Source organism: Lepidochelys olivacea (assembly GCF_965140295.1).
Source record: "Lepidochelys olivacea isolate rLepOli2 genome assembly, chromosome: 5".
NCBI lineage: Eukaryota > Metazoa > Chordata > Testudines > Cheloniidae > Lepidochelys > Lepidochelys olivacea.
The window spans coordinates 16300697-16326496 of NC_140415.1; the positions used below are offsets into that span (position 1 = coordinate 16300697).

At 42.4% G+C, this 25800-nt stretch overlaps 1 protein-coding gene across 1 annotated transcript in view; it reads right to left on the reverse strand.

The window, feature by feature from the left end:
* The window catches only part of MYO5B (myosin VB), a 363824-nt gene that overhangs the window by 62653 nt on the left and 275371 nt on the right, over window positions 1-25800 (reverse strand). The window contains exons 20-23 of the mRNA XM_084628998.1: window positions 23039-23195; window positions 21012-21251; window positions 9205-9441; window positions 959-1043 (exon numbers count right to left, since the gene is read on the reverse strand). Coding sequence (XP_084485124.1) covers window positions 959-1043; window positions 9205-9441; window positions 21012-21251; window positions 23039-23195 — 719 coding nt within the window. The remainder of the gene's footprint in view (window positions 1-958; window positions 1044-9204; window positions 9442-21011; window positions 21252-23038; window positions 23196-25800) is intronic.

A 25800-nucleotide genomic window follows, 5' to 3' on the forward strand; every position in this document is an offset into this window, starting at 1 on the left:
CTAAATAAATGGATTGATCTTCAAGAGTGCTGAGCACTCAGCAATTCCCATCTACTTCAACAGGAGATTCTGGGTGCTCAGCACTTGAAAAATCAAGTGTCTTGTTTAGGTGTCTAAATATGAACCTCGGAGCTTAATTTTTGAAAATCTAAGTCTTGGGACAGCTGGCAGACAGTCAGGAATGAAGTGCATGAACAGAGGTCCATTGGGAAGCTTTCACAGAGCCCGGCATGCACTATGCCTAATTCTAGCTAGTGCCTGCCAAAAGGCACTCAAAAATTCACCTCCAATTGAAGCCAATATATTTTGCTATGTTTGCTTTTTATCCCCTTTATGTTGCATCGGTTATTACAATGATAGGTACATCATGAATGCAATAGATTAATTCGATATATCCACTTCCTGGGGTTGTGTATGATGCATGTGGAAAAAAAATCCTGTATCATAATGAAAGCTGAATAGAGTCTGATAATAAGCACAATACGTGCAAGGGTGGAATGTATTCCTTTTATGTCCTGGGACTTTCCTGGTTGTTTCCTCTGTAGTTCTCTCACAATCTAAATCTCTGCTTTAAAATTTCACTTCATTCTGTCACATTCAAGATGCCATTCGTCATTGTCCAAATATTACTGTTCAAACATCTCTGCTTCTAGGCTCCCATCTGTCAGCATTAAAGGGCTGTCCCCCCATTACAGTCATCCTGATGAAATTCTAAGATGTAATTGAATGGAAAACCCCTTTAGGTACTATATTCCGTGTTTAATCCCTCCCTGATTAAATCAGGTTCATGTCTTGTCATTCCCTGGCAGTAGAGAGAGAATAGAACTGTCGAATAACAACAAACATTGTCAAAGAAATAAAGGATGCTGGCAGGATACGGGAGAAAGTAATTTTATGAAAAACAGCTTAATCCTCGGTTTATTGCAAGTGTTATGAAGCTATAAACCATTCTTCTTACCTTCAGACTGACACAGGATTCTGTTGTTAAGCTCCTCTTTTTCCTGTTTCAAAAGAGCATTCTCCTCTTCTAGGTCTGATACGCGCTAAGGAAGAAACAAGGCAAAGTGACACCTCTTGTAATTTAGGCCAGCTCAAGGTCAGGCTCTATTCAGGGGAATAAGTTTCACCCCAACCCCACACCCTGTTTTGTTTTGTTTTTTGGTTGGTTAGTTTTGTTTTGTTTTTTAAACTAAACAGGGTTTTTTTCTCCTTGCCATTTTGGAGCTATTCTCACTGCATCAGGAGTATGAATGGTAAAAAAGATATTAACTGCAACTAAAGGGTAAATTGATCCCTAGACACTAGTGCTTACTGCAAAACCTTTTAATGCAAAAAAGGTCAAGTTGGCACATTGTATCCATTTCATTGAATAGGAACACAACACATACTAGTCACAGGACTAATCCAACAGTTGATTATGTCATCCAAATACTGAGAAGCCCATGCTCAAAATTAAGTAGATCTACACCTCTCTTAAAAATTACAACATTGACTTCGTTACAATATTCTGCAATTGCTCCTCCCACACAGTATCACCATTACATAGCAGAATTAAAACGCCAGACAAAACAGGCATCTGCTAGGTATAGATTTCTATGGCAGCGCAAACGCCATTTGCAGGTGTTACCATTACAGGACAACCAAATGACACGTGTTAGAGACAAAATATCAATGCTGCAGCTGTGAAAGGATTCCGAAAGGTGAAGAGGAACAGAGAAAAGGAACAAACAGAGGAGAAAAAGTACACCATTGTTCTGAATTTTCTAAAAAGAATGAAAAAAGTGATGCACAATATAAATGAAACCAGGATGCCAGACAGAACTGGATACCCAACTGTCCAAGCAGATGTGTTACCAGCAAAAAACAGCATTTCAGCGCACCTTCCAATTAACAGGGGATTTAGAGGCAAAATAAAGAGAAAAAAAATGTTGTCAGACAAAAAAGACTATGCCGAAGATTTAAATTTTCCAGGTGATGTGTCTGTCTAGGTTGTTATACTGTGCTTATCACCATGGTATGTAAGTGCCTGACAAACAAAATACTACCTATTTCAAACTTTTTTAACTCTGAAATTTTATGTTTATACCCACTTGTTGAATTTTATACTCAGATTATACACACTCTGCGATAAGAACGGTTGTCCTCTGTTTTTACAGAGCCTAGCAAATCAGTTGCAATCCTGATCAGGGCCTCTAGATGTTACCGTAGTGCAAAGAGGTAATAAATCCGTAATAATTCCTCCTCCTCCTCCTCCAACAGTAACTGACTGATAGTTGATGACTGCACTGGCTGAGCATGAAGAACCACTATTAAACATGGAAGTTATAAGAAATGCTGTTTAAAACATGAGAGAAAGTAAAACTAAATATCAAGTAAGACACCTCAACTCCTGGAGTGAAATTAGTAGCATTACTCTACCTACGCAATCTATTTATCCTTGGTACTGTTAATTTATTGAGTAGTATTATTTTAGACAAGTCAAAAAGGAAAACATTATATTTAGAAGTGTGACGTATTGCTCTGTTTAAGTTGAACACTTCTACTGTTGCCAGGAAGGAGAGAACAAATCACAGAATTCCAATATAATGTTATTCTCTCGGTCTACGCAGTTGCAGTTCATAGCATGACCATCACAATTTAGGAAACAGCTGCACAGAACATATGAGGATCTTGAGCTGCCTGAAGAAAACCAGCTCCATACTATAGCATAATAAAGGTTTTTCCACCATCCAAGCAAGAATAATGACACAACCCTGCTAAAACCCATGTATCTTTAGTGGCAGCCTACTTGATCTGTTCATAATGAATTCCTCAGTTTTCTGGGAAGGCAGACTAACTGAGGTATTTTATTAAAAAAATGGCTTACCAGAATTGTTAGTGGAAGTAAAAGCAGGGAGAACATTCAAATGCAATCAGAAACTCAACCTGCTTTGCACTATGGTGTTCAAGCACAGTAATTTACAAATCTTTTATAATGATCTATTCACAAGCTATCACTATCCACATCCAGCTCTCTGCTATGTCTGCGTGCATAACAGGTTTGCATCACAGAATAGTAGGACTCGAAGGGATCTCAAGAGGTCATCTAGTCCAGTCCCCTGCACTCGTGGCAGGACTAAGTATTATCTAGACCATCCCTGACAGGTGTTTGTCTAACCGGCTCTTAAACATCTCCAATGATGGAAATTCCACAACCTCCCTGGGAAATTTAGTCCAGTGCTTAACTGTCAGGGTAGTTAGGAAGTTTTTCCTAATGTCCAACCTAAACAGCCCTTGCTGCACTTTAAGCCCATTGCTTCTTGTCCTATCCTGAGAGGTTAAAGGAAACAATTTTTCTCCCTCCTTCTAGTAACAACCTTTCATGTACTTGAAAACTGTTATGTCCCCTCTCAGTCTTCTCTTCTCCAGACTAAACAAACCCATTTTTTTCAATCTTTCCTCAGAGGTCATGTTTTTTAGATCTTCAATCATTTTTGTTGCCCCTCTCTGGACTTTCTTCAATTTGTTCACATCTTTCCTGAAATGTGGCACCCAGCACCGGACACAATACCTCAGTTGAGGCCTAATAAGTGCGGAGTAGAGTCGAAGAATTACTTCTCGTGTCTTGCTTCAACACTCCTGCTAATACATCCCAGAATGATGTTTGCTTTTTTGACACAAAGGAAACACTGTTGACCCATATTTAGCTTGTGATTTACTATGACCCCCAGATCCCTTTCTGCAGTACTCCTTCCTAGACAGTCATTTCCCATTTTGTATGTGTGCAACTGATTGTTCCTTCCTAAGTAGAGTACTTTGCATTTGTCCTTATTGAATTTCATCCTGTTTACTTCAAACTATTTCTCTAGTTTGTCCAGCTCATTTTGAATTTTAATCCAATCCTCCAAAGCACTTGCAACCCCTCCCATCTTGGTATCACCTGCAAACTTTATAAGTATACTCCCTATGCCATTATCTAAATCGTTGATGATGATATTGAACAGAACAGGATCCAGAACTGATCCCTGCGGAACCCCACTTGATATGCCCTTCCAGTTTCACTGTGAACCACTAAATAACTACTCTCTGAGAATGCTTTTCCAACCACTTATGCACCCACCTACAAGTAGCTCCACTGAGATTGTATTTCCCTAGTTTGTTTATGAGAAGGCCATGGGAAACATTATCAAAAGCCTTACTAAAGTCAAGATATACCAGATCTACTGCTTCCCCCCATCCCCAAGGCTTGTTACCCTGTCAAAGGAAGCTATTAGATTGGTTTGACCGAATTTGTTCTTGAGAAATCCATGCTGACTGTTACCAATCTCCTTATTATCTTCTAGGTGTTGGCAAACCGATTTCTTAATTATGTGCTCTATTATCTTTCTGGGTACTAAAGTTAATGGATACTGCTGCAGACTACAGAGAGACACAGAGATAAAATAAAGAAAAGCCTTTTTCTAAACCATGCAGAATTACTAATGACTGTCTGAACTGGACCAATGTATGATTATGCTGTACCAGAAGAGGAACTTGAGTTTCATTATTTAAAATATTTTATTTCAAATCTTTGGATGTATAAATGGGAATATCAGCTAGGAGTAGAGATGTTATTTTACCTCTGTATTTGACAACGGTGTGGCCTCTGCTGGAATAGTGTGTCCAGTTCTGATGTTCACACTTCAAGAAAGAAGTTGATATACTTGGAGAGGCTTCAGAGAAGAGTCATGAGAATGATTAAAGGATTGGGTAATATACCTTATAGTGCTAGATTGGAGGAGTTCAGGCTATTTAGCTTAACAAAGAGAAGGTTAAAGGGTGATTTGATCAGTCTATAAGTACCTTGATGGGGAACTGAAATTTGTTAAGAGGGCTATTGAGTCTAGTAGACAAAGGTGTAAAAAGATCCAACAACCGGAAGCTGAAACATGAACTAGTTCATGGAAGATCTATGGTCTGTGTTATGCAGGAGGTCAGAGCAGATCATCACAAACACTATTATTCTATGAATTTATGAAAAACTAAGTATTTCTACTTTGAGAACTGGAGCATGTTTTAATTTTAACCACACATTTTTATGGGACACTAGTACCCAGTGCCATACCTGATAAAAAACAAATGGAGAAAGAATTCTAACTTCTGCTACAGAGCAGATAGTATGGTAGAGCCCTACATTACATACTTTTAAAGTTAACTGAGTGAAAAATATTTCCCAAAGGCTAACGTACTGTGGCTGTGCCCTTTATAAAAGTAACCCACAGACACCGGGAATAGAAAAATAGAGATTTCGCAGCCTCAGGCCGAATTTCAGCTGGAGAAAGAAAAAAATAATATATAGATGAGCTGCTACAATAGAAACATACTTAGCCAGAAGCTATCCTTTATCCTCGATAAACCCTAAATGAAAGCTCTTTTATATCAGACCTTATGGGTCTTGTTTATTTCTTTCTTCTTTCCATATGAAAGAGAAATGGGAATTTATCAACATTCACATTTCAGAGAAACGTGGTGAGAACAGAAAGGTCCATTTAATGCAGGCGTAGATAAATAGAGCATGTTATCCAGCAGCAATGCGGCAGAAATTCCTTCTCTAGTTGGAAGTCTTTATCATCAACACGTTTCCTTTTGGGCCAGATTTCAAGAGAGCTTGGCTCACATTTTGGTACCTACACGAAGTGCCTGGATTTTCTGAAACACTCAGCATTCAGCAGCTCCCACTGAGAACTGTCTATTTTACTTATTTGCATGGTGCGAGCTGTTGGGTGCTGAGCAGTTTTGAAGATCTGGTCCTTATTTGGGAGCTGTTTTGAAATCTGGCCCCAATTGTGGATGCTGAGCACTTTTGAAAAACTGGCCCTTTAGACTGGAAAAAAAAAGGACTGTTCTAAAAAAAATCTTTACTAGCTTATGAGAATCCTCACAACTCACAGAATAACTCTGTTGCATATCTCCTGAAATCCATAAAGAACTGTTTCTAAGTATTCACACCAGAAAAGGAAAAGGAGATGCTCATCCTATAAATGAGAAGAATTATCCTAAAAGTAGGAGGATGGCAGAGAAAAGCTGAAAGACTTAAGAACAGATTTTGCAGTTAAATCGGAACTAAAATGGGCTTGATCATGTTGGCAGCTGTCACAAGTCCAAGAAAGCAAAGGACACAATCAACTTGATCTAAATGGAAAAAAAAATGTTCTCAGGTGATTTTTGTGCTAAAATCTAAAGAGAATGCATTTCTGCTTGATCACCATGGTGACACATGAAAGTGCCCAGGGTCCACACTGCTATACTAGCTGTAGGAACATTCTCAATTCTTCTCCTCTCTAGAGCTGCCTATGGTGACCATATTAAACACTCCTCAAATCACTTCAGACCCCTAAGAGGAACTAGATCCAATGACCCAGTTGCTGGGGTGGAGTCATCAATTGTCAATAACTATCAAAGCCCTACTTTATTAAGAAATAAATAATACTTTATACCCCTAGAAAGTCTTCCTCCAGGATCTCAAAGTACTTCAAAGACATGAAGCAAGGACCGGTTCAAGACATCCTTGTGTGATAGGGAATTATTAGGGCTGGTCGAAAATATTCAAGCAAAATTATTTGCAATGGAAAATTGGGTTCTCAACTAACTGAAAATTTTTGCAGAGTGTGTCTACTTCCCCAAAAAATGTTTTTCTGTTTGAAAAAACACCAACAAAAATGAAAAATTAGGGTCCAAACCCTATAATTTTTCCAGGTTTTGGCAGTTTTCAGTTGACAATTTTCGTGTGGTATTTAGCAATGCATTTAGAGCCCTCAAGTTTACCTACTTGTGTAACATTCTGCTGCACTTCTGATAAATGATTGCTGTAATCTTGCTTGCATTTCTCCACAAATCTCTCTGGCTGGACAGCCCTTCAGTAGAAAAGGCCCAGACAACAGAATAATAAACTCTCTACTTTCCAATTGGCAGGGAACTGGAGGAAGCAACTGGAAGCTGATTTTCAATGTGAGAGAAGGTGGTGTTGGATACAGTATTACCCTGCTTGGTGCAGAAAGAAACAAGGGCCACATTCTGAAATTGTACTATTCATTACAGGGGTAAGTACCTAATATTTCCCCTGCTGCAGGCATTTATATAACAAGGCGAGGAGATCTCCCTATGTTTTTGTACCTCTCAAGTGCCTTCCCTGTCCATTATTAAACTGAGCCTTCTTCTAAATAACTGAAGGGAATTATAATCAAAAACAACAAAGAGAAAGGATTTTTTCCCTAATTCTATCATCTCCACAATAAAGCATCCTTTGAAACTCTGAAGGGGTCTGCTGTAGCTAGTTAATGAAATGTCTCCTATGACAAGAGGGAACTATTAATTGGGCTTTTTGGGAAGCAAACACATTGATTTTCCCCTTTTCATATCTAGGTCCAGTACACAAAATAATGCAGCCACACAGCGAAACAGAAAACAGCATAATAAATGCATCTGTTATTGCTTTTGCAAAGAAGGTAGGCATGAAGAAAGCGTGCGGGGACTAAGCATCCTATGGGTTTAATTGTAAAGCTTTGGCTGTTTGAGTGATTTGATAACGTGGCTCTCACAGTAAATCATCAAAACTGTACGACTAAGGGCTCGTTTAACAGGAATAGCTATTGCCTAAAAAGCTACCGTGTGGACGCTTATTCCAGAGTAACTAGTGTGCTCCCAAAGCACAGTAATTATTCTAGAATAAAGTGACTTTTGTTTCAGAATAGAGTGTCCACAAAGGGAGCTATTCTGGAGTATTCCAAATAGCTATTCCAGTCCATTTCCCTAGGTCAACAAGCCGTAAGCTTTCCCCATAGCAGTATTACGGAAACCACTCCAGGATTTCAGCAGCTAGAAGTAAGAGGGACCATTCTCATTAGGTCTGCCCACCTCTCACAAGTACTACTGGGGATTTTGGAGGTAAGTTGAACTCCAAGACCTTGTCCTCCAGTTACCAGAGCAGACCCAGATATGTTGTACAGGGAACTAAATAAAGTGAGGGACCTCTGAGTAGAAGGTCATTTCTAGTCCTCTGATAAAACACTTAGGGTACATGTACCTTGGAATAAGAGACATGCGGCATGGATGCGGCTGGCCCAGGTCAGCTGTCTTGGGCTCACAGGGGCTGGACTGCAGGGCTAAAAATTGCTGTGTAGCTGTTCGGGGTCAGGCTGGAGCTCAGGCTCTAGGATCCTCCCCACTTTCCCAGAGCTCAGGCTCCAGCCCAAGCCTGAATGTCTACATAGCAATCTGACAGCCCCGAATCCAAGCCCAACTCAGCGGACCTGGGCCAACCACAGGTGTGTGTTTGCTGCACAGACGTACCCTTAAGGCTAGTGTCTGCTCACACTACAACACTTTTCTTGTACAAAGGCTCAATATTGGCAACATTTTACACAACTTCAATTTCAAGAGAGATGGATTGCTCAGGTGTAATGACACACAGGGGCAGAAAGCAACTTCTGCCTCTAGCGCAATACACTGATTCAAATCCAGCTAAGCTGGTAGTAGTGAGAGTTGTTAGAAATGGCAGGCTGATGGCTTATGGGAAGTGATTTGGCAATCTCAATCCAGTTCCTCGTGCACAGGTACGCACAACACAAAACCACCATGATCAGCTTCATCAGCAGTCTCGTAACAGCCACAGATTGAATGGTCCTGGGCAACGAACAAGCACTCAGTCCTGACACTGTGTCAGAACATAGTAGTATCCTTTAAACAGTTGTGCGTTCCCTCTAATGGTGCTCTCTGTGCTCTATGTTTTAGAAGCCACCAGAAACCAGTCAGAGCTGCCGTATGTATGCATCTAGGCCTTGCATGTTCTTGTAGTTAGCGAACACAGCTATTTGGGACCCAACTGTGCCTCGATGGTTTCTTCATAGTTATTGTTGTGCAAAGTTGAGCAGGCACAAACATCGTCCTAAAAGCGTATGCTCAGGCCATGGTTAAGGCACAGAGGCAGGGAAGCTTGAACTGCCACTTGCTCTCCCCACTGTGTGGACAAGCAGTGGACTTCATTTAGCAAAAGGATGAAAAAAGCAGGACTTTCAAAAGCCCCTAAGGAGTCAGATGCCTCACTCCCACTGAAAGTCCCATAGGTGCTTTTGAAAATCTCACTCTTATTCTTAACAAAAACATCCATCTCTGATTGCCTGAAAACAGGCCTACCTTTCATGGTGCCTACACACCACATGGAGGGCATGTGATAAACACAACACATACCTTTCGGAATAGATCTTTCTCCTTATCATAGGTGTCTTCAATAATCTTCCTTTCACTGTGGGCTTTCTCGAGCTCCAGCCTGAGGCTCTCAATCTCTTTTTTCAAGTTTACAAGCTGGTTGCTATCCCCCCGATTCTGCCGATATTGGTCCAGCTCCTTCTTCAGCTTTTCCACATCGGTGGAATAGGCAGAGGTAAGTGCAGAGAGCTGCTCATTCAGGTGCTTGTATTCTTTGTTCTGCAAGCCACAACCCAGGAAAAAGAAAAGGATTATGTGAGCAGGACCAATTGCAAAAGCAGACAAAGAAAAATCGTGAATGTTGTAGGTTATAAATGTTAATAGATGTCAGTGCGCATATATGCTTCCCTTTTCTAATGAATAAAGCAGACATAAGACAAACCCAATTTAAAATTACAACATGAAAACTTAATAGTAATATTTCTATAACAATTATAGAAGCATTTATTTTGTTAAACTAGAAATAAATGCAAATAATGTTTGTTACTTCTTGTAACAGAAACAGTAAACTACATTTTTATTACACCTTCAAAATAAGCAGCGTTGCTTAATACAATTGGTTTGCAGTATTTTATATTGCAGTTTATCTTTTTCTTCTCAGTACTTACGCCTTCAGGAACCTGCTCTGACGATGAACTGTAATGTAATTGCAGGCTTGAGCACAAAGCTCTATGCCTCCTCTATGGGATGCAGTGGTTCAATAGGCCTTGTCACACGCTCTAATTTTTTGTTTAACCTGTCATCAATTGCTCACTTAAGTAGCTTCCTCTAAAGAGTCTGAGGTCTGAAAAATCACCGCCCCTTGGTTGACGCCTGTGGCTCAAATCAAAGTTAATGGGAATCACATATCGTACAATTCCCTTGATTATTATTACAGTCAACCACACAAAAGAATTTCTCTTTCTTCCCCTAAAAATTCACAAATCACAGCAGCGTGTCCTCTTAGGTGAAAAGTCTATCAAATATCATTACTAGTACTACAGAGCCGTCTCCCTGGGTACAGTTGCTTATGATAAATAAGGTTATTTAAAAACTCTTCCTCTTTTCTTTTTGCTTTTTTTAAAGTGAGCTGCAAAGGATTTTTAAAAACTGGGTTTATGCCCTTTTTTGCTTCTTTTGCTGTATTAACAAAACCTGAAAGATTTTTTGTTTTTTAAACAGTTTTTCTCTGGTTGAGTTTTACTTGGTCTTCCCTGGCTTTGCTGGAGGATGTGTTGATGGGTAGGGGGCATCTCAAGATGTATAGTATGAGCTCACACACCTTGACAAAAGTGTTAACTCTCATAATTTGGTGTATCAAAGCTTCAGCTCCTGGAGTCTGGTGATTACAGGAGAATCCCACCTTTCATTTTGGTCAATTAAAGTTTCTAGCCCATGTGACTGGAGAGAGAAGCTTGAAAATGTGAAGCCTAAAGGCTCAAAAGCCAGAAGGCAAACACAAAGAAGTCACAAATGTATTATTTTTAAAGTCTCATGATTTTGGGAGGCCCAGATTCATGATTTTTGAATGCTTGGGGTTGGCAATGCTGTGAAAGGGTCAGGTATTAAATCTTTAACAATTATTTCCTTTGCCAAAATGGTCATTAGTCACTGAAGTTAAATAGGTATTAACAAAAAACAAACACAAAGGCTGCAGCCCTGGCCACAATGAAGTCAATGGTCATTTCCAAAGAGGAAATCTTTGCCTTGGAGGTGAAGAACGGCAGCACATTCTCGCCAGCTCATGAATTTCTTACTCTTCCTCTTCTGTAAGGGCATGTGTGACCATTGTTTGCTCTCTTAATATTAAGTAAAGTTTTCTGCATGAGCTCCAAAGATAAGCATTTGGATCTGTCAGGTGACAGACATTGTTTCAATACACATTAAGAATAGGGGCACTTTTTAGTCACAGACACAAAAGAAAACTCACCTTCCCAAACGCAGCAAAGCCAGATGCATCTAGGATTGGTTGTCTGAAGCATAAAAGTCACCTGCCAGTACCAACCATACCCCCTCTGAAAACCAATGGGGTGTGTGCATGCATGCAAAGCTATGCAGCTTCACTGTGCACTTCTTTGGTAACAGTCTCACGAGGAGAGTCACAGACAGCTACTTTATACGTATGTTTCACCACCTTTTAGGACACACAACATGGAAGCATAAACGGCTAAAATAATAGGCCTGATGTGATTAAATGAGGTACCTGGGAGTAAAGTGTGTTGTCACAGGCCACCAGCAAATGAACAAGAGTCACGATAACTAGATAGGCCCTAAATTAAAATTCAAGTAAAAGGCTGCTTGAGAGGCTTGTTTGCACCCCCAAAACAGTAAGAAATGGTGATCCCAGTGAAACTTGTCTTTCCTGAATAGAGAGCTCAGAATGATTTGCTGGAGAGAAAGCAGAGAGGATTAGAGGGTACAAATTCTTCCCTCTGAAAGGTGCATCAAGTACAAAATCTAACTTCATCAAAAAGAGAAACTTTAACAAGCGATTTGGAGGAGTGTTGGATGAATAACTGATTTTTCAGTACATTGGCAGTTCTAAAAAATAATAATAAAAAAATTGGTTTGACCTGAACTGAATCTGGAAAATTTCAGAATTTTTCAGCAAATTGACAAAGTGCATTTTGGGTCAAAGAGAACATTTCCCCTTGAAGCGATAGATTCATTAGGGGATTTTGGCACTAGTCCCAAAACAGACAGAGGAGGAAGAGCCATACCTTATAACTTTTAGCCCAGTGGGCAGGGGAATCAACCAAGCATGTGGGGAACTCAGGTTCAGTTCCCCACTCTGCCTGATGTGGAGCAAGGACTTGAATTGGGGTCTCCCACCTCCCAGGTGAATGCCCTAACCACCAGGCTATAGGCTATGCTGGGGTGGGTTATTCTTAATCTCTCCTGATGAAGCTGTTCCACTTTGTATGAAATACTTGAATAGTCATTGGGTGAAAAAGAGAATGATGATAGCCTAGTAGTTAGTGAACTCTCTTACGAGGTACAAGGCCAAGTCCCAGACCCTGCTCTACTAAATATTTAATTATTTATACTACGTGGAAGAGCTTTAACAGGATACCAAAATACCACATTGCCCAGTGGTTAGGGTGCTCTCTGGGGAGGTAGAAGAGCCAAGTTCAAATCCCTGCTCTATATTGGGGCAGGGGGCGGAAATGAACCCAGGTCTCCCACATCCCAGGAGAGGACCCTAACTACTGAGCGGAAAGTTTAAAGGGGCACTCCCAGCAGCACCACCACCTCCTCCCGATTTTGTAAATAGTGCAAAACTCCCCTTGTGAATCAAGCACACGCACACACAAAATTGGCCAAAACTATCCAGAGAATTTGCAAATAGTTTTGGGTCAACTAAAACTGCATTTTTCAAATAAACGATTTGTCTGAAAATAAAGGCCCAGCTCTAACACAGCACTAAACCAACTATTTCTATCTACCTATAAGCTTCCAAGCCCTGTTTCCCAGCTGAATGATAACTCCGCACAATGTGTTGCCGTTCAGGATCAGAAAAGCCAACATTATCTGGAGATCATATCTCCTCTGTTTTTATCTTTGCACCCTTTTCCTTGCAGCAAATAATGACAAGTGGTTGAGGAATAATACAATAGATACGAGCAGAAAGCTTGGTTTGGTGGGAGCTTTCTTCTATAACACAGCAAATCCCCACCCAGGGGATCTGTCTCAATGAGTTAAAATTTTCTTACTTAATTCAGTGTGAGCTGAGGTTAAATGAGGACAGGCCCATGTTTTTACAGATGAAAACAAGCTGGTGACTTTTTCCTCCTAGCATGCTGTAAACCTTCACAAAAAGGTGTTCTTTGTGCACTCTGCATGGACTACACAACTACAAACAGCTGTGAATGGGCTCACTGTAGGCTAGCTTTTGTAGAGTCTAGATTCTAGTTTTGATTTGCGTGCTGCTATGTAAGCTTCCTGTTCAGTAATCAAACTTAGGTGGCTAAGATATAGCAACTAATTCTGCATTTGGGAACTTGGGTCTCTAAATATCAATTTTAGGTACCTAGGTGTGGATGCAAGTGGTGCAAATTGGGCAGTCTAATCCAGGTTGAAAGATTAATTCAGTCTAATTCCAAGATTGAAAATTGGGCTCACAGGCTTCATTCATCACTGCCATAAGTGGGTGCCACTCATTTGAAGCTGAAGGTGGTGACATTGGCTCACAGTATTAATGACAGATAGCTCGATTGTCTGGACTAACGTATTTAAGACGGCACATACAAATTTCCTATCCTCTTCAATACTGTAGGCAGCCAACAGGAACTCTTGTGTAGTACAGAGGTATGCGAGCTTTAAAGCTGTGAGAGACTGCACGTGATACACAATGTTTCCTGACTTGCCCGCAACAGAATGACAAAAGGTACTTGCTAATGAATGGGTACCACAAACCTCAGCACCTTTTATCGTCTGTGTATGTGGTAACCAGAATGAGAACTTATCTGAAAACACCACCACCACCACCAAGTGAATTGTAGTGAAGGAGTGACTTAAGAATTTATCTGCAAAGGGACAATTGAAGAGCGCACATTAATAGGAATTTTGCCATCGTACAACTGAGGCATCTGGATGATCTCCAACACTTGCCTTTTAAATGCTCATGTTATGTTGTGAAACTAAATGGAGAATACAAAACATCTCATTAGAATAGCTCACTTCCTCGATAGTGAACAGGGAAAATCCCTTAAACTGAATTCTTCTTGCTAAAGGACCTGTAATCAAGAAGCTATTCTGTAGCCTTCTTATGACAAACAGCACTTGATTAATGACTTCATCTTTTCAAAAAGCCACCACACTAAAACTGTCTCTCAAACGGTCAGGCATCTGTCACCTAAAACGTACCATTTCAAAATGCAATATATTTGTATCACAAAGATGGCTGGTCAGATTTAAAACAAGCCTATTCAAAAGACTTTGCAAACTTTGTATTTATTCAGTGTATTATTCATTACCTTCTAGTTTGTTGTCAAATGAACTGACTCCCAGAATCTATGGTAGGGTCCACTGGAATGCAGTAGTTACTCTGCATTCCAGATATTTGTTAAAGCAGGAAGCTTTAGACATAAATTTGGAAAAAGTGTTTTTTTCTTAAATATGTGTTTTAATTCTAGCTATTGTGGATTTTCAAGCTTGTGGTTTGAAATTGCCTGGTTCTACTTTTCACCGCAATCAACCTGGCAGGTTTTTCAGAAAAGAGGGTTGCTCACCCTCTGCAAAAAGAAAAGGAGGACTTGTGGCACCTTAGAGACTAACACATTTATTTGAGCATGAGCTTTCGTGAACTACGGCTCACTTCATCAGCAGTAACTGAGGTGCTTTAAGATGGGCATCCCTGTGGGTGCTCCACTTCAGGTGAGCTTTTGTTCGGAGAATTTCAGCAGCAGTGCTCATCTGGGTCGCACATGCACTCTCCCCATCTCATGGCGTTTTTGGTGCCTATCTAGCGCGCATGACCAGACCCCCCACACCCCGGTCAGTTCCTCCTCTACTGTGCAGTCCGTAGATTGAACTCCGAAGCAGAGGGGGGAGGGCAGGTAATGGAGCACCCACATAAACACCCATCTTGAAGAACCTGTTACTGCACAGGGTGAGTAACCCTCTCCTTCTTTGAGGAATGTCCCCACAGGTGCTCCATTCCAGGTGACTGTTGAGCAGTGCTCTTTGGCGGATGGAAGGGGCTTCAGAGTTGCATGGGCAACTGATGACAATACACTAAGTCCTAACAGTGTGTCTGATCTTGAGCCTAGTCTATTGCATAGTGTTCTGTGAACATGAGCAGATACCCAGGTAGCTGCTTTGCAAATGTCTATAATCGGTGCTTGTTTAAAAAGGCTACTGAGGTTGATAAGGATCTGGTGGAGTGGATTGGGATCCCCGCTGGGGGTTGTAACTCCTTCTGTTGGTAACAAAGCTGAATGCATCCAATAAATTGAACGCACCCAGAGTGTGTTTGGAGCTAGCGGAAACTTTAGATTGGTCCAAAGTTGAAACGAAAAGCCTCTGACTTTCTGAAGGGCATAGTTCTTTCAAGGTAGGACACTAGTGTGCATCTTACATCCAGAGCATGTAATATTGAGTCCCATTTGCTCCCATGGGGTTTAGGGAAGAACGAGGGAAGATGGATCGGTCGGTTCAAGTGAAAAGAAGAAGGTACTTTGAGTAAAAGTTTAGGATGAGGTCTTAGGGTGACCTTGTCCTTGAAAAAGATGGGTGTATGGAGGTGTGCCATACAATCCCCTAGCTCTTCCATTTGTCAAGCAGACATGATCGCAACCAAGGCAGCCACCATCTTTGACAGGTGTGTCAGAGAGCATGTTGCTAATGGTTCCAATAGGGCTCTGGTGAGGCAGCAGAGAACCAAGTTCAAATCCCAAGGTGGGTAAGTACTCGAATTTCAGGTTAGACGTTTCTGATATCTTTTAGAAAGCATTTAGTTATAGGATAGGCAAATACAGATATCCCATTCACCTTGTGGTGAAAAAAGGTAATAGCCGCGAGATATACTCTAATTAAGCCAAGCGATAAGCCAGATTTTTTAAGTTCTAATATGTATTCTAATATCATTGGTAAGGGAGTGGTAGCAGCCCGGGCTTGTTTGTTTTGCCACCAGATGATACATTTCTTCCATTTATGCAGGTAAGTATTACATGTGGTTGTCCTACTGCTGTTTAATAATATGTCCTTCACCTGTTCCAAGCAGGTCAGATTGTCATGATGGAACCATGTAGGTTCCATGCTCTGAGGTGAAGCTTCTCCAGGTTCGGGTGGTAAACCTGTCCAGCATCCTGCGATAGAATGTTAGGTAAAAGAGGAAGAGTACGTGGCCTACATACTGCCATCCTCAACAGGTACAAGTACCAAGTTTGTCTGGGCCATGTGGGGGATATCAAGATGACTTTGGCCTTTCTGGTCCTTATTTTGTGAAGCACTCTTGATAGCAGGAGTATAGGGGGAAATGCTTATAGCAGTGACGTGTCCCATTTGATGAAAAAGGCATCCCCCAAGGATCAGGAGCCCAACCCTGCTCTCGAGCAGAACTGCAATTCTGAGATGTTGCAAAGAGTTCTATGGATGGGTGATCTCAGTGTCTGAATATGCTCTGCAGGACTGTGTTGTTTAGTTCCCACTCGTTCCCTGGGAGAACTCTCTGTTTAATGTATCTGTTGTGGTGTTTTAACATCTTGGGAGACACAAGGCTAATATGTTGACATTGTGCCGGATACACCAATTCCACAATTTGATAGCTTCAGTGCACAGGGAGTGTGATCTTGCTCCTTCCTGTCAGTTTATATAAAACATTCAGGCAATGTTGTCCATCATTACCCTTGAGGTCTCAATTCTGATTAATGGTAGGAAGTGCAAGGATGCATTGTAAACTGCGTGCAGTTCCAGGAAGTTTATGTGCAACAATGTCTCAGAAGACGACCATCTGCCCTGAATTATGTGGTGCTATAGGTGAGTCCCCCCTCCCCCAGCCGATCAAGGAGGCATCTGTTGTGAGAATCATTTAAGGTGGAGTCTGTGTGAAAGGGACTCCCACACACATGTTGTGGGGTTGGGTCCATTGTCCATCAGTGTAGAGAGTCTTTGACTTTGAGTGGCACAGTGAGGTGCTTGTTCAGGCTGTGTCTTTATGGAAAGTAGATGATTTTTAGCCAGTCCTGAATGCAGCGCATGAGAAGTCCTGCGTGTCGTACCACAAATGTGCTTTCTGCCATATGACCTAATAGTTGGAGGTAAGTCTGTGTTGCTATCTGTGGGCTGCTCAGTACTGCGGAGATCAGATTGACTATAGTGACAAGTCTGTTTGTTGGTAGTGACACTTTGGCCTCCAGAGCATTGAGAAGGGCCCCAATGAAGTCCAGTTTATGCACGGGTGTCAGTGTTGATTTTTGCATGTTTAGTTGTAATTCCAGCTGTGAAAGGAGGGCGATTGTCCTGTGAGTAACGTCCAGGGCACGTGCCCAGGTGAGTGCCTTTAGTAGGCAAACGTCCAGACAGGGAAATATTATTACCCCTTGCTTGCGAAGGTGTGCTACCACTACAACAAGAATTTTGGAAAACACCCATGGGGCTGTCGAGATGCTGAAAGGCAGAACTTTGTACTGATAACGTTCTGTCCTCAGAGTAAACCTGAGAAGCCTCCTGTGAGCGGGATGCATGGTTACGTGAAAATAGGCGTCTTGGTGGCCGAGGTCTGAGAACCAGTTCCCCTGTTCCAGGGCTAGTATTACTGTTAATGTGACCATCCTGAACTGCCAGACCTTTGCAAATTTGTTGAGTTTTCTGAGGTCTAGAATAGGTCTCCATCCCCTGTTCTTTTTCTGGGTTAAGTAGTAGTGGGACTAAAAACCCTTCCCTCTGTGTTGTGATGGTACCTGTTCCATGGAGCACAGATGTAGGAGGTGGTTTACTTCTTGCTGCAGAAGATGTTTGTGAGGGGGTCTCTGAAGAGGGATGGGGAGGGAGGATGAGTTGAAGGGATGGAGGGGAAAGGTATGGAACAGCCTGTGTGCATTATTTCTAGAACCCATTTGTCCAAGGTGATGGATTTCCATGCTTAGCAGAAAGGGGTCAGACAGTGTCTGAAATGGGGGATGGTCAATGATGGTGTCAGCGCTGAGGAACTGGGAGGTCACTTGGGCCCTCGACCAAACCCTCAAAATTGTTGTTTTGCAGAGGGTTGCTGGGACACCAATGACTGAGGTGCAGGTGGTCAATGCCTTGGAGGTCTCTGTCAGTGCCTTTGTGTGTTGTATCCCTTCTGTTGTTGGGCATATGGGGCAGACCTTGTCTGCTGGAAGGGATAGTATTTACCCTGTTTTTTCTTGTTGGAGGTGTGTATATCCCCTGAGTACAAAGGGTTGCCCAAGAGTCCTTCAGGGTGTGGAGGGACTCGTCAGTCTTTGTTGGAAAGAGCTTCTGGCTATCAAAAGGGAGGTCCTCCACAGTGGATTGTACCCCCCTTAGGAAGCCAGACAGGCGGAGCCACGAAGCTCAATGCAAACTATGGCTGTGGCCATGGAGTGTGCCACCATGTCTGCTGCATCTAGAGATACCTATAAGGCATTTCTGCCTAGGAGATGGCCCTCGGAGATGATGGCTTTACATTGGTCTCTTCTGTCTTTCGGTATGTAAACAATAAAGCCTGTGAGTTTGGAATAGTTTGTGTGGTTGTATTTCGCCATCAGTGCACTGTAATTTGCAATCCAAAATTGAAGAGCAGCTGATGAGTAGGCCTTGAGACCGAAAAGATCTAATTGTTTCCATGCTTTGTCATATGGGGTGGATCTAGATTGGTCTTGTCTTGCCTCATTGATTGATGTCAACAACGAAAGAGTTCAGTGTGGGGTGAGAAAATAAAAAGTCCATCCCTTTTGAGGGAACGTAATTTTATCTATCTGCTCTCTTGCAAGTGGGTGGTACTGTTGCTGGGGTCTGCCATGTTTTTTTGCCAGCTTCATAAGTGCTTCTTTTATCAGAAGCGCTATTTTCGACAAAGATGAAGTTTGAAGAATATCCAGTAATTTGTGTCAGGACTCTGCGACCTCCTCTAGGGGGAGCTCTAGGGAATAGGCAATTCTTTTGAAGAGCTCCTGGAAATGTTTGAAATCATCACAAGCTGTGGGTGGTCGTAGCGTTATGGCCTTACCTGGGGAAGAGACGGAAATGTTGGCTGATGGTGTTGTTTCCTGCTCCAGGGCCTCCTCCTGTTCTTCAAAACTTTCCTCCAGAGATTCTGATGGTGTAGCCAGTGAAGGTGGTGGGGGAAATCTAATCCTCTCCCTGTAGGAGTTTGGGAGCCAGGCATATTGTTTCTTGTGTGCCCTCCAGGGGTCCCAGTAGGGCCACTGCATGGGGAATGGCAGAGGTGGTGGCATCTATGTGTGGCCATTACCTGGTCTGGGTGTCAACCCTGTGGTAGGACTTAGGTTCTACAGGTGGGCCTAAGCTGAAGTAGTTTGGATGGAACTGGAGTGGTGTGTTGAAAAAGCACCCTTCTCCTCCTCCTCGTCTTCCTCCTTGCTGGAAAATAGAGAAGCCAAAGGTGTGGTGGGTTGACATGGGACCGTGCTTACCGGAGATACACTGGTATCGAAGCGTGGTGATTCTGGCATCACTGACATCAGTAAGTCATTGTGGTGCAGGAAATGGTGCAGTGTCGGTGGTTTCAGTGCCGAGGGGGGTCGGTGCCAACGACGATGTTGCGCTGGCAGGCGTTGGTGCCAACATGCAAGCGCTGTCTGCTATGGAAGCGGAAAGTGGTGCCATAGCCTGTGGCGAGCGCCTCGGTGCCACATCTTTCGGCAGCTCTGTCGGTGCGGTGGCAGAGGAGGTAGGCTTCTGTTTGCCTCTCGACTCGGAGCCTGCCAGCTTCGGGAATGCTAAAAGACTATTATAATCCCCAACTAGCTATTGATTTTAATCATTGCTGGGAGCGCCATCTCAGGCCAAGGATGGTTGAGAAGGAACTGAGGGGGGTCTGCTCACATACGCTAGACAGGTGCCGACAAAAGCGTGAGATGGGGAGACACATGCGTGACACAGATGAGCGCTGCTGCTGAAATTCTCCGGTCAAAGGCTCTGGAACGTGCATTCACCTGAAGTGGAGAACCCACAGGGACACTCCTCAAAGAAGAAATATTAGTTACTATCTATGAGACATCTGGTCAAACTGAGTTCCAGAATGTGATTTCATCATCTTTCAATTTTTTCAGCTAGCCAAGCTGTGACACATGGTGACAGCTAGGTTAGTCTTGGTAAATGAATGCAGAGAAACAAGCATTTCCTGTTCTTGTGCTTTTGATTGATCAGTGAAATCTGTTTCACATTACTCATCAGTGTGCAGGAAATCTCTACAACTTAAGCAAGAGCATTAACTCCCGTGATTCTTGCTCATTTACCAAGTATTCTACTGTATTTACATTTCTCAAAAGCATAATCAGTAATCTCTTGGCACACGTAAAATATTAGTAACAGAATTAAACAAGGAAGTTTAATTGGCACAATGCCAATAAAACACTTTGTCAGTCACTGAGTTCAAAACCCCGTAGCCACTGTACCTTCCCTCCAGATCAGAAGCGGATGGGGAAACAAACAAAAAAAACCCAACTAACAGACTTTGCAGCATGTCCTGGCTTTGGCAGACCAAGGGCAGGAAGTATGTTCATGGAGGATAGGGTCCATCAATAGCTATTAGCCAAGATGGTCACTTGATTGCCAGAAACTGGGAGTGAACATCAGGGGATGGATCACTCACTGATTGCTTGTTCTGTTCATTCCCTCTGATGCCTCTGGCATTGGCCACTGTCGGAAGACAGGATACTGGGCTAGATGGACCATTGATCTGACCCAATATGGCCGTTCTTATGTTCCAGAGGTGAGGACCCTTCACTGAGAATGCCCTGGCAGCAGCTAGCTCAAGTGCTGGCAGCCACCCTGAAATCATTCAGAGAGTGGCAGTCTCTAAGTTAAGCAGGGCCCATACGGAAGACAACACAATATTTCAAAAATCAACCCCTTAAACTTCACCTATACATCAATTGGCAGCAAGGCATAACACGCTACTTATGGGAAGTCACATTGAATACATGGTAGCCACATTCTGCAGCAGCTGAAATTCTCAGGTGTGCTGAAGGTATAGCCCCACATAAACCACTCTGGAACAATACTTGTTACATAAAGTCTAGCCAGCCACTCATTTATCCACTTCCCAAATTCTGCCTGCGTGATACATGCAAGACAGAAACAGAACCAAAGTCGTTCCAATATACTCGGGGGCTCACCTGATCATCTATCTTCCTCTGAAGCTGAACCACCTTGTTCTCCATGCCAATATTGAGTTTCTTCAAGTGCTGTGCTGACCGTGCCTCAATCTTCAGTTTCTTCAGCTCTTGCCTGGCCTTCATGCGCCGGAAGTAACATTGGATGACCACAGCCGCACACTTGAAGCGCAGGAAGTGCTTACGAGCCAGCCAGGCCCGGGCATGTTTCTGGATGATGGTAGCTTTGTGCTCCAAAAGGATCTAGAAAACATGCAGAAACAAAAGACGATCAGGAGAAACATGTAGAAACAAGACAATCTGGAGCATCAAACAAAGCTGCTATCGGTTAGTAACAATGGCCCAATTGAATTTACTGCACAGCACTGCCCTGTTTCTTCCCCTCACATTTCTCCTCTGCCCCAAAAGGATTTGAAGTAACATCACCCCAGATTTACATTAGTCTAATAAAACAGTTGCAGAATAGATGAATGATCAACTAATTGCTATTATTTTAGAGGGGGCTTCCCCCCACCTGTTTATATTTTCTATCTATCTTCAGTACTTATATGGCGACTATCACTATACTATCAGAGTACCTCACAAATATTAATTACCCTCACAACACCTTTGTGAGGTACGGAGATGCTGTTAACACCATTTTACAGATGAGGAACTGAGAGGCTAAGCGACTTTCCCAAAGTCACACAGGAATCCAGGGCACAACAAGGAACTAAGGAGGCAGGCACCATTGAAGTTTCTCCACACAGCTCTTCTGATACTTCTTAGTCTTCACTTACAGCACTCTGTAATTTTTGATCTTGGCACTTTCATGAATACAGGGTGTTGTATATGCCAAATGTATGGTGGTCTAGAGATGTGGATGGCTGTTCCCAAGGAATAAACAGGAGACATGCTAAATTCACTTAGTGATCTAATGAAATTTTACACTGAGATCTTCTGAGGGCAATAGTACACTAACCCACTGTGCCAGATGTGGCAATACATGGAGCCAAACATCAGCTGTAAAGTTTGCATTTGCACCCAGCTCTCTATCCGAGCTTCCCGAAAGCTTGAGGGTGTCCGGAACCAGAGGCTTGGTTTCTACCCAACTCTAATACTTGATTCTTAAGGTTTGAGTTCTCCTGAATAGTGGATAGTTAAAAAGAATAGCAGCCCTGTAGATGGACATCTACAAAACAGGTATTGTGTGAGCAATGCCAGTGCGAGTCCCCCCACTCCCTAATCCAATGGGTATCAGCTGGGGCCTGCAGGGATCTCCCAAGTGGCTAGTTCAGTCTACATTCCCATTCATTCTTGACCTCTTTTCTAGACCCAGAGTACAAGTGACCTTACTTATTATCAATCTTAGTGATGCTTTTTGTCACATGGCTGCCTGTCCTTTGGAAACCGGACTGAAACCACTGAACAGCCATCAGAGGGTAATCATTTTTGGAAATGACAAATGGAGCTGGATGGCAGCTGATAACTTTGAGGTGGAGGGTTCCCTATGCCATTACCCATCTCCTGAGCCCGGCAGTCTTTCCCTTTGTCATTTATTGTGATCATCAGCATCACTTATTTCCTCTCACTGAGCCCTCTGTTACCATATTAAAATGAATGGAGATCATTAATTAAATAGGTAATTGCAGTAAATCTGAAAGCGACTAGGCACCTTTCATTTAGGCTTGACTTTAACGGACAGTAGCATGGCTCAGACGTGTACACTGTTCCTCAGGTAAGATTTTCACTGGATGTGTTACATCAGATGACATTTCCCCATTTCCACTATGCCCGTACGCATCTGTTTGTGTGAATAACTTCATTAAGCTAGTCCTTTGAGGCGCTGCTGCCTAATCATTTCTGCTTGCACAGCTTTAGTGCTGCAATATTTGCAGTTAATACTTGTGGACTCTAGAAATACAAAACCTCACAGTTTGGGGGAAAAGATCAAAACGTCCTCAACAAATACATTACTGGACTGAACTCTTGGTAGATAAATTTAAAGGAATCTCTCCCCAATGCAGTGACATTTTGTGAAGTAATAGTACCTTGTGGTAAATTTTCCTGACAAACATGCCCCGAGTGAAGGCCTGAATTGTGATAGTGGCGTTGCGGATCTTCTGGAAAGCATGAAGGATTCTCAGCATTCGGTATTGTTTCTGGAAAATGATGGCAGCTCTTGTTTTCCTTAGGTGGTCTGCCAATCTGTGAATTGCAAGGAAGAAGAGGTTTATGGTAATACTAATTCAATTCCACTATGTCACCCATATCTATACACAACGTTTTTGCCATAGATGGTATTAAGCTGCATTAGCAAACAATCCTTTGTTGATGAGTTTGACACTACTTGATAGAGAGAAAAACAGCAGTAAACTCAGGAAAAGAAGTTGATGCCAGCTCTCCTGTTAAATTAGTGGTGATGTGCATACATCCATTAAAGGCTCGCTGTATCTGGGGATATTTGAAACACAAACAGCAAATGTAATGTTTGGAACTGCTTTTAGTGCTTCTCTTTAAAAAAAGTTTATTTTTTCCCTCCCACTCTCTCTTGGTTTCTTTTCCCCCCCGTCTTAAATCCTCAAAACTCTAAGCCATCATCATCAAGGTTCGTTATTCCAGTCCCCTACTACCAAAAACAAGAGTAGTACAGCATGTTCACTGGTTACAAGTACATTGAGCAAAACAGCAGCAAATTGATTTGACATTTAAAGCAATGTGCACTGGTTTGGCAACATTCATGAGCAGGACTCCAAACGATTCATACACAGTGGATAATTTGGGAAGTGGTTAGTACCCTTGTGTGCCGCTGACATTCTGAGACTACATGGGGAAAATGTATGAACAATTTATTGTTAAATCTCTTAATAAATATCCATAAAACCACAGTTTAGTTTGATGGTTAGCTTGTTTCACTGATTTTATGATGTATTCATTGCCCTCAGCATGAAACATCACACAGGTATTTGCTTTGGTTTTACAAGTTGTGCTAAACTTTTTGTCAACATTAAATTTTAAAAAGGCTCTTTGTACGGGCCCTTGCATTCCCTTCTTATAGGCACACAATGCCTTAGTGCATCCCACAGAACTGGAACCTCTTAATAACCAAGAGAAAAGGGCTGTTTATCCAGCTACACCGTTCTCTATGCACCCAGCACAAAGAGATGGATCTCACAGCAAGGTCATCTCAAAGGAAGCAGAGGGTTGAGGTAAGGTCCATCAGGATAGAACGAGAATATGGAATACCAAGTAGTAAGATTTCTCTCCCCCTCTTCCCGCTCTCCCCCCACCCCAGCTCTAGATGTTGTGACTGCTTGAGATACAGGGTCTCAATGAGGTCTTGAAGAATCTTCACTTTCCTTTGGAATTGTCAGGAGAAACGTACCATACATCCTCCTTCTCCCTGGGTTGTGCTAGGTCTATAATCCTCTTCCATTGCATACTGTTTGCGCAAACCTTACCTTATGAAGGCACATTACTAAGATATGCCATTCACATGGAAGGTCTGTGTTTCCTCATCAGCTGATACAAAGGAAATGCAGCCCCAACACCTTAGGTGCTCCTTTATTTCTACTCTTAGCAATACCAGGGAGTGTGCATTATGGCAGCACACTCTTGGGCACTAAGGGATTTAAGGCCGTGTCTTCCCAGCACGTTCCCCCCACAGCTGAGGGCAAGAGCTAACCAGCCTTCCCTGATTCCCCATCACAGGGCCAAGGTCTTGGAAACAACATGTCCCCAGAAGCCTATATATAGGTAGGCTGAGGGATGGGGTTGAACTGATTTATGCAAAAAGGAGTGAGAGGGTGGGACGCAAACAAATAATATTTAAAAATGTGTGTAACTGTCAAATGTTGCACAATGTGAATCAACGTAATTGGGTGAGATTAATTACTGCTACCCATGTCGTCCTCCTTCCCTCCCCTCCTATTTGTCACACTCACTTGTTATGCCTCAACTTTAACTAGACTGTAAGGTCCTCAGGGCAGGGACCATGTCTATGTGTTTGTACAATACCTGGCACCGTAAAGCCCTGATTAGATCGCGTGCGCACTACAGTGATAATAATGAAGAACTGACTGGACATGAGTTGTGGCCACTACGTGAGACGTCTGTGACTGTTATAAATAAAATCATCCCACTGCCTGGCTCTGTGCATTATAGAGTTTTCCATCACTGTATTTTCCATGAGGTGGTTACATTTCATAACTGCAAATAGAATGCGTGAATTCAGTTAGGACAACTCTAAATATACATCAGCAATATAGCTGATGGATTTATAGGAAATCAGTGTGTCATCTCTGAGGGGACAGAGATTCCTCAACCTCAGCCATCCAAATTAACTGATAAAAATCACCTTGCACTCAGTAAATCAGGAGAAAAGGACTGACCGTGTTTAAAAGATAGGATGCCTGAAGAGTAAGCTTAGCTCAATAGACAGCATCTTGTGTCACCCAAGTACAAACAGGGTTAATTGGGCTGCAGCTTATTTTGCAGCACCTCTGAATGGAAAACATTAACTCAGAGCCAAGGAATAGATTACTGCTCAACAACCATTCAGCTAACAGACTGAATTCAATCTCGAGAAATCTTAAATGGGGTTGAAGGCACCAACATAAAGTATCAAAAACCCACTCTGGCACATGAGATTGCTAGTCCCATAGCAAGGATTTTTAATAAATCTATTCATGGGCAGGACAATACGACTGGAGAATAGCTAACATCGCACCTATAGTTAAGAAAGGGGTGCGGGAAAGGTGATCCAGGCAATTACAGACCTGTTATTCTGACCTCAGCAGTATGCAAGGTTTCA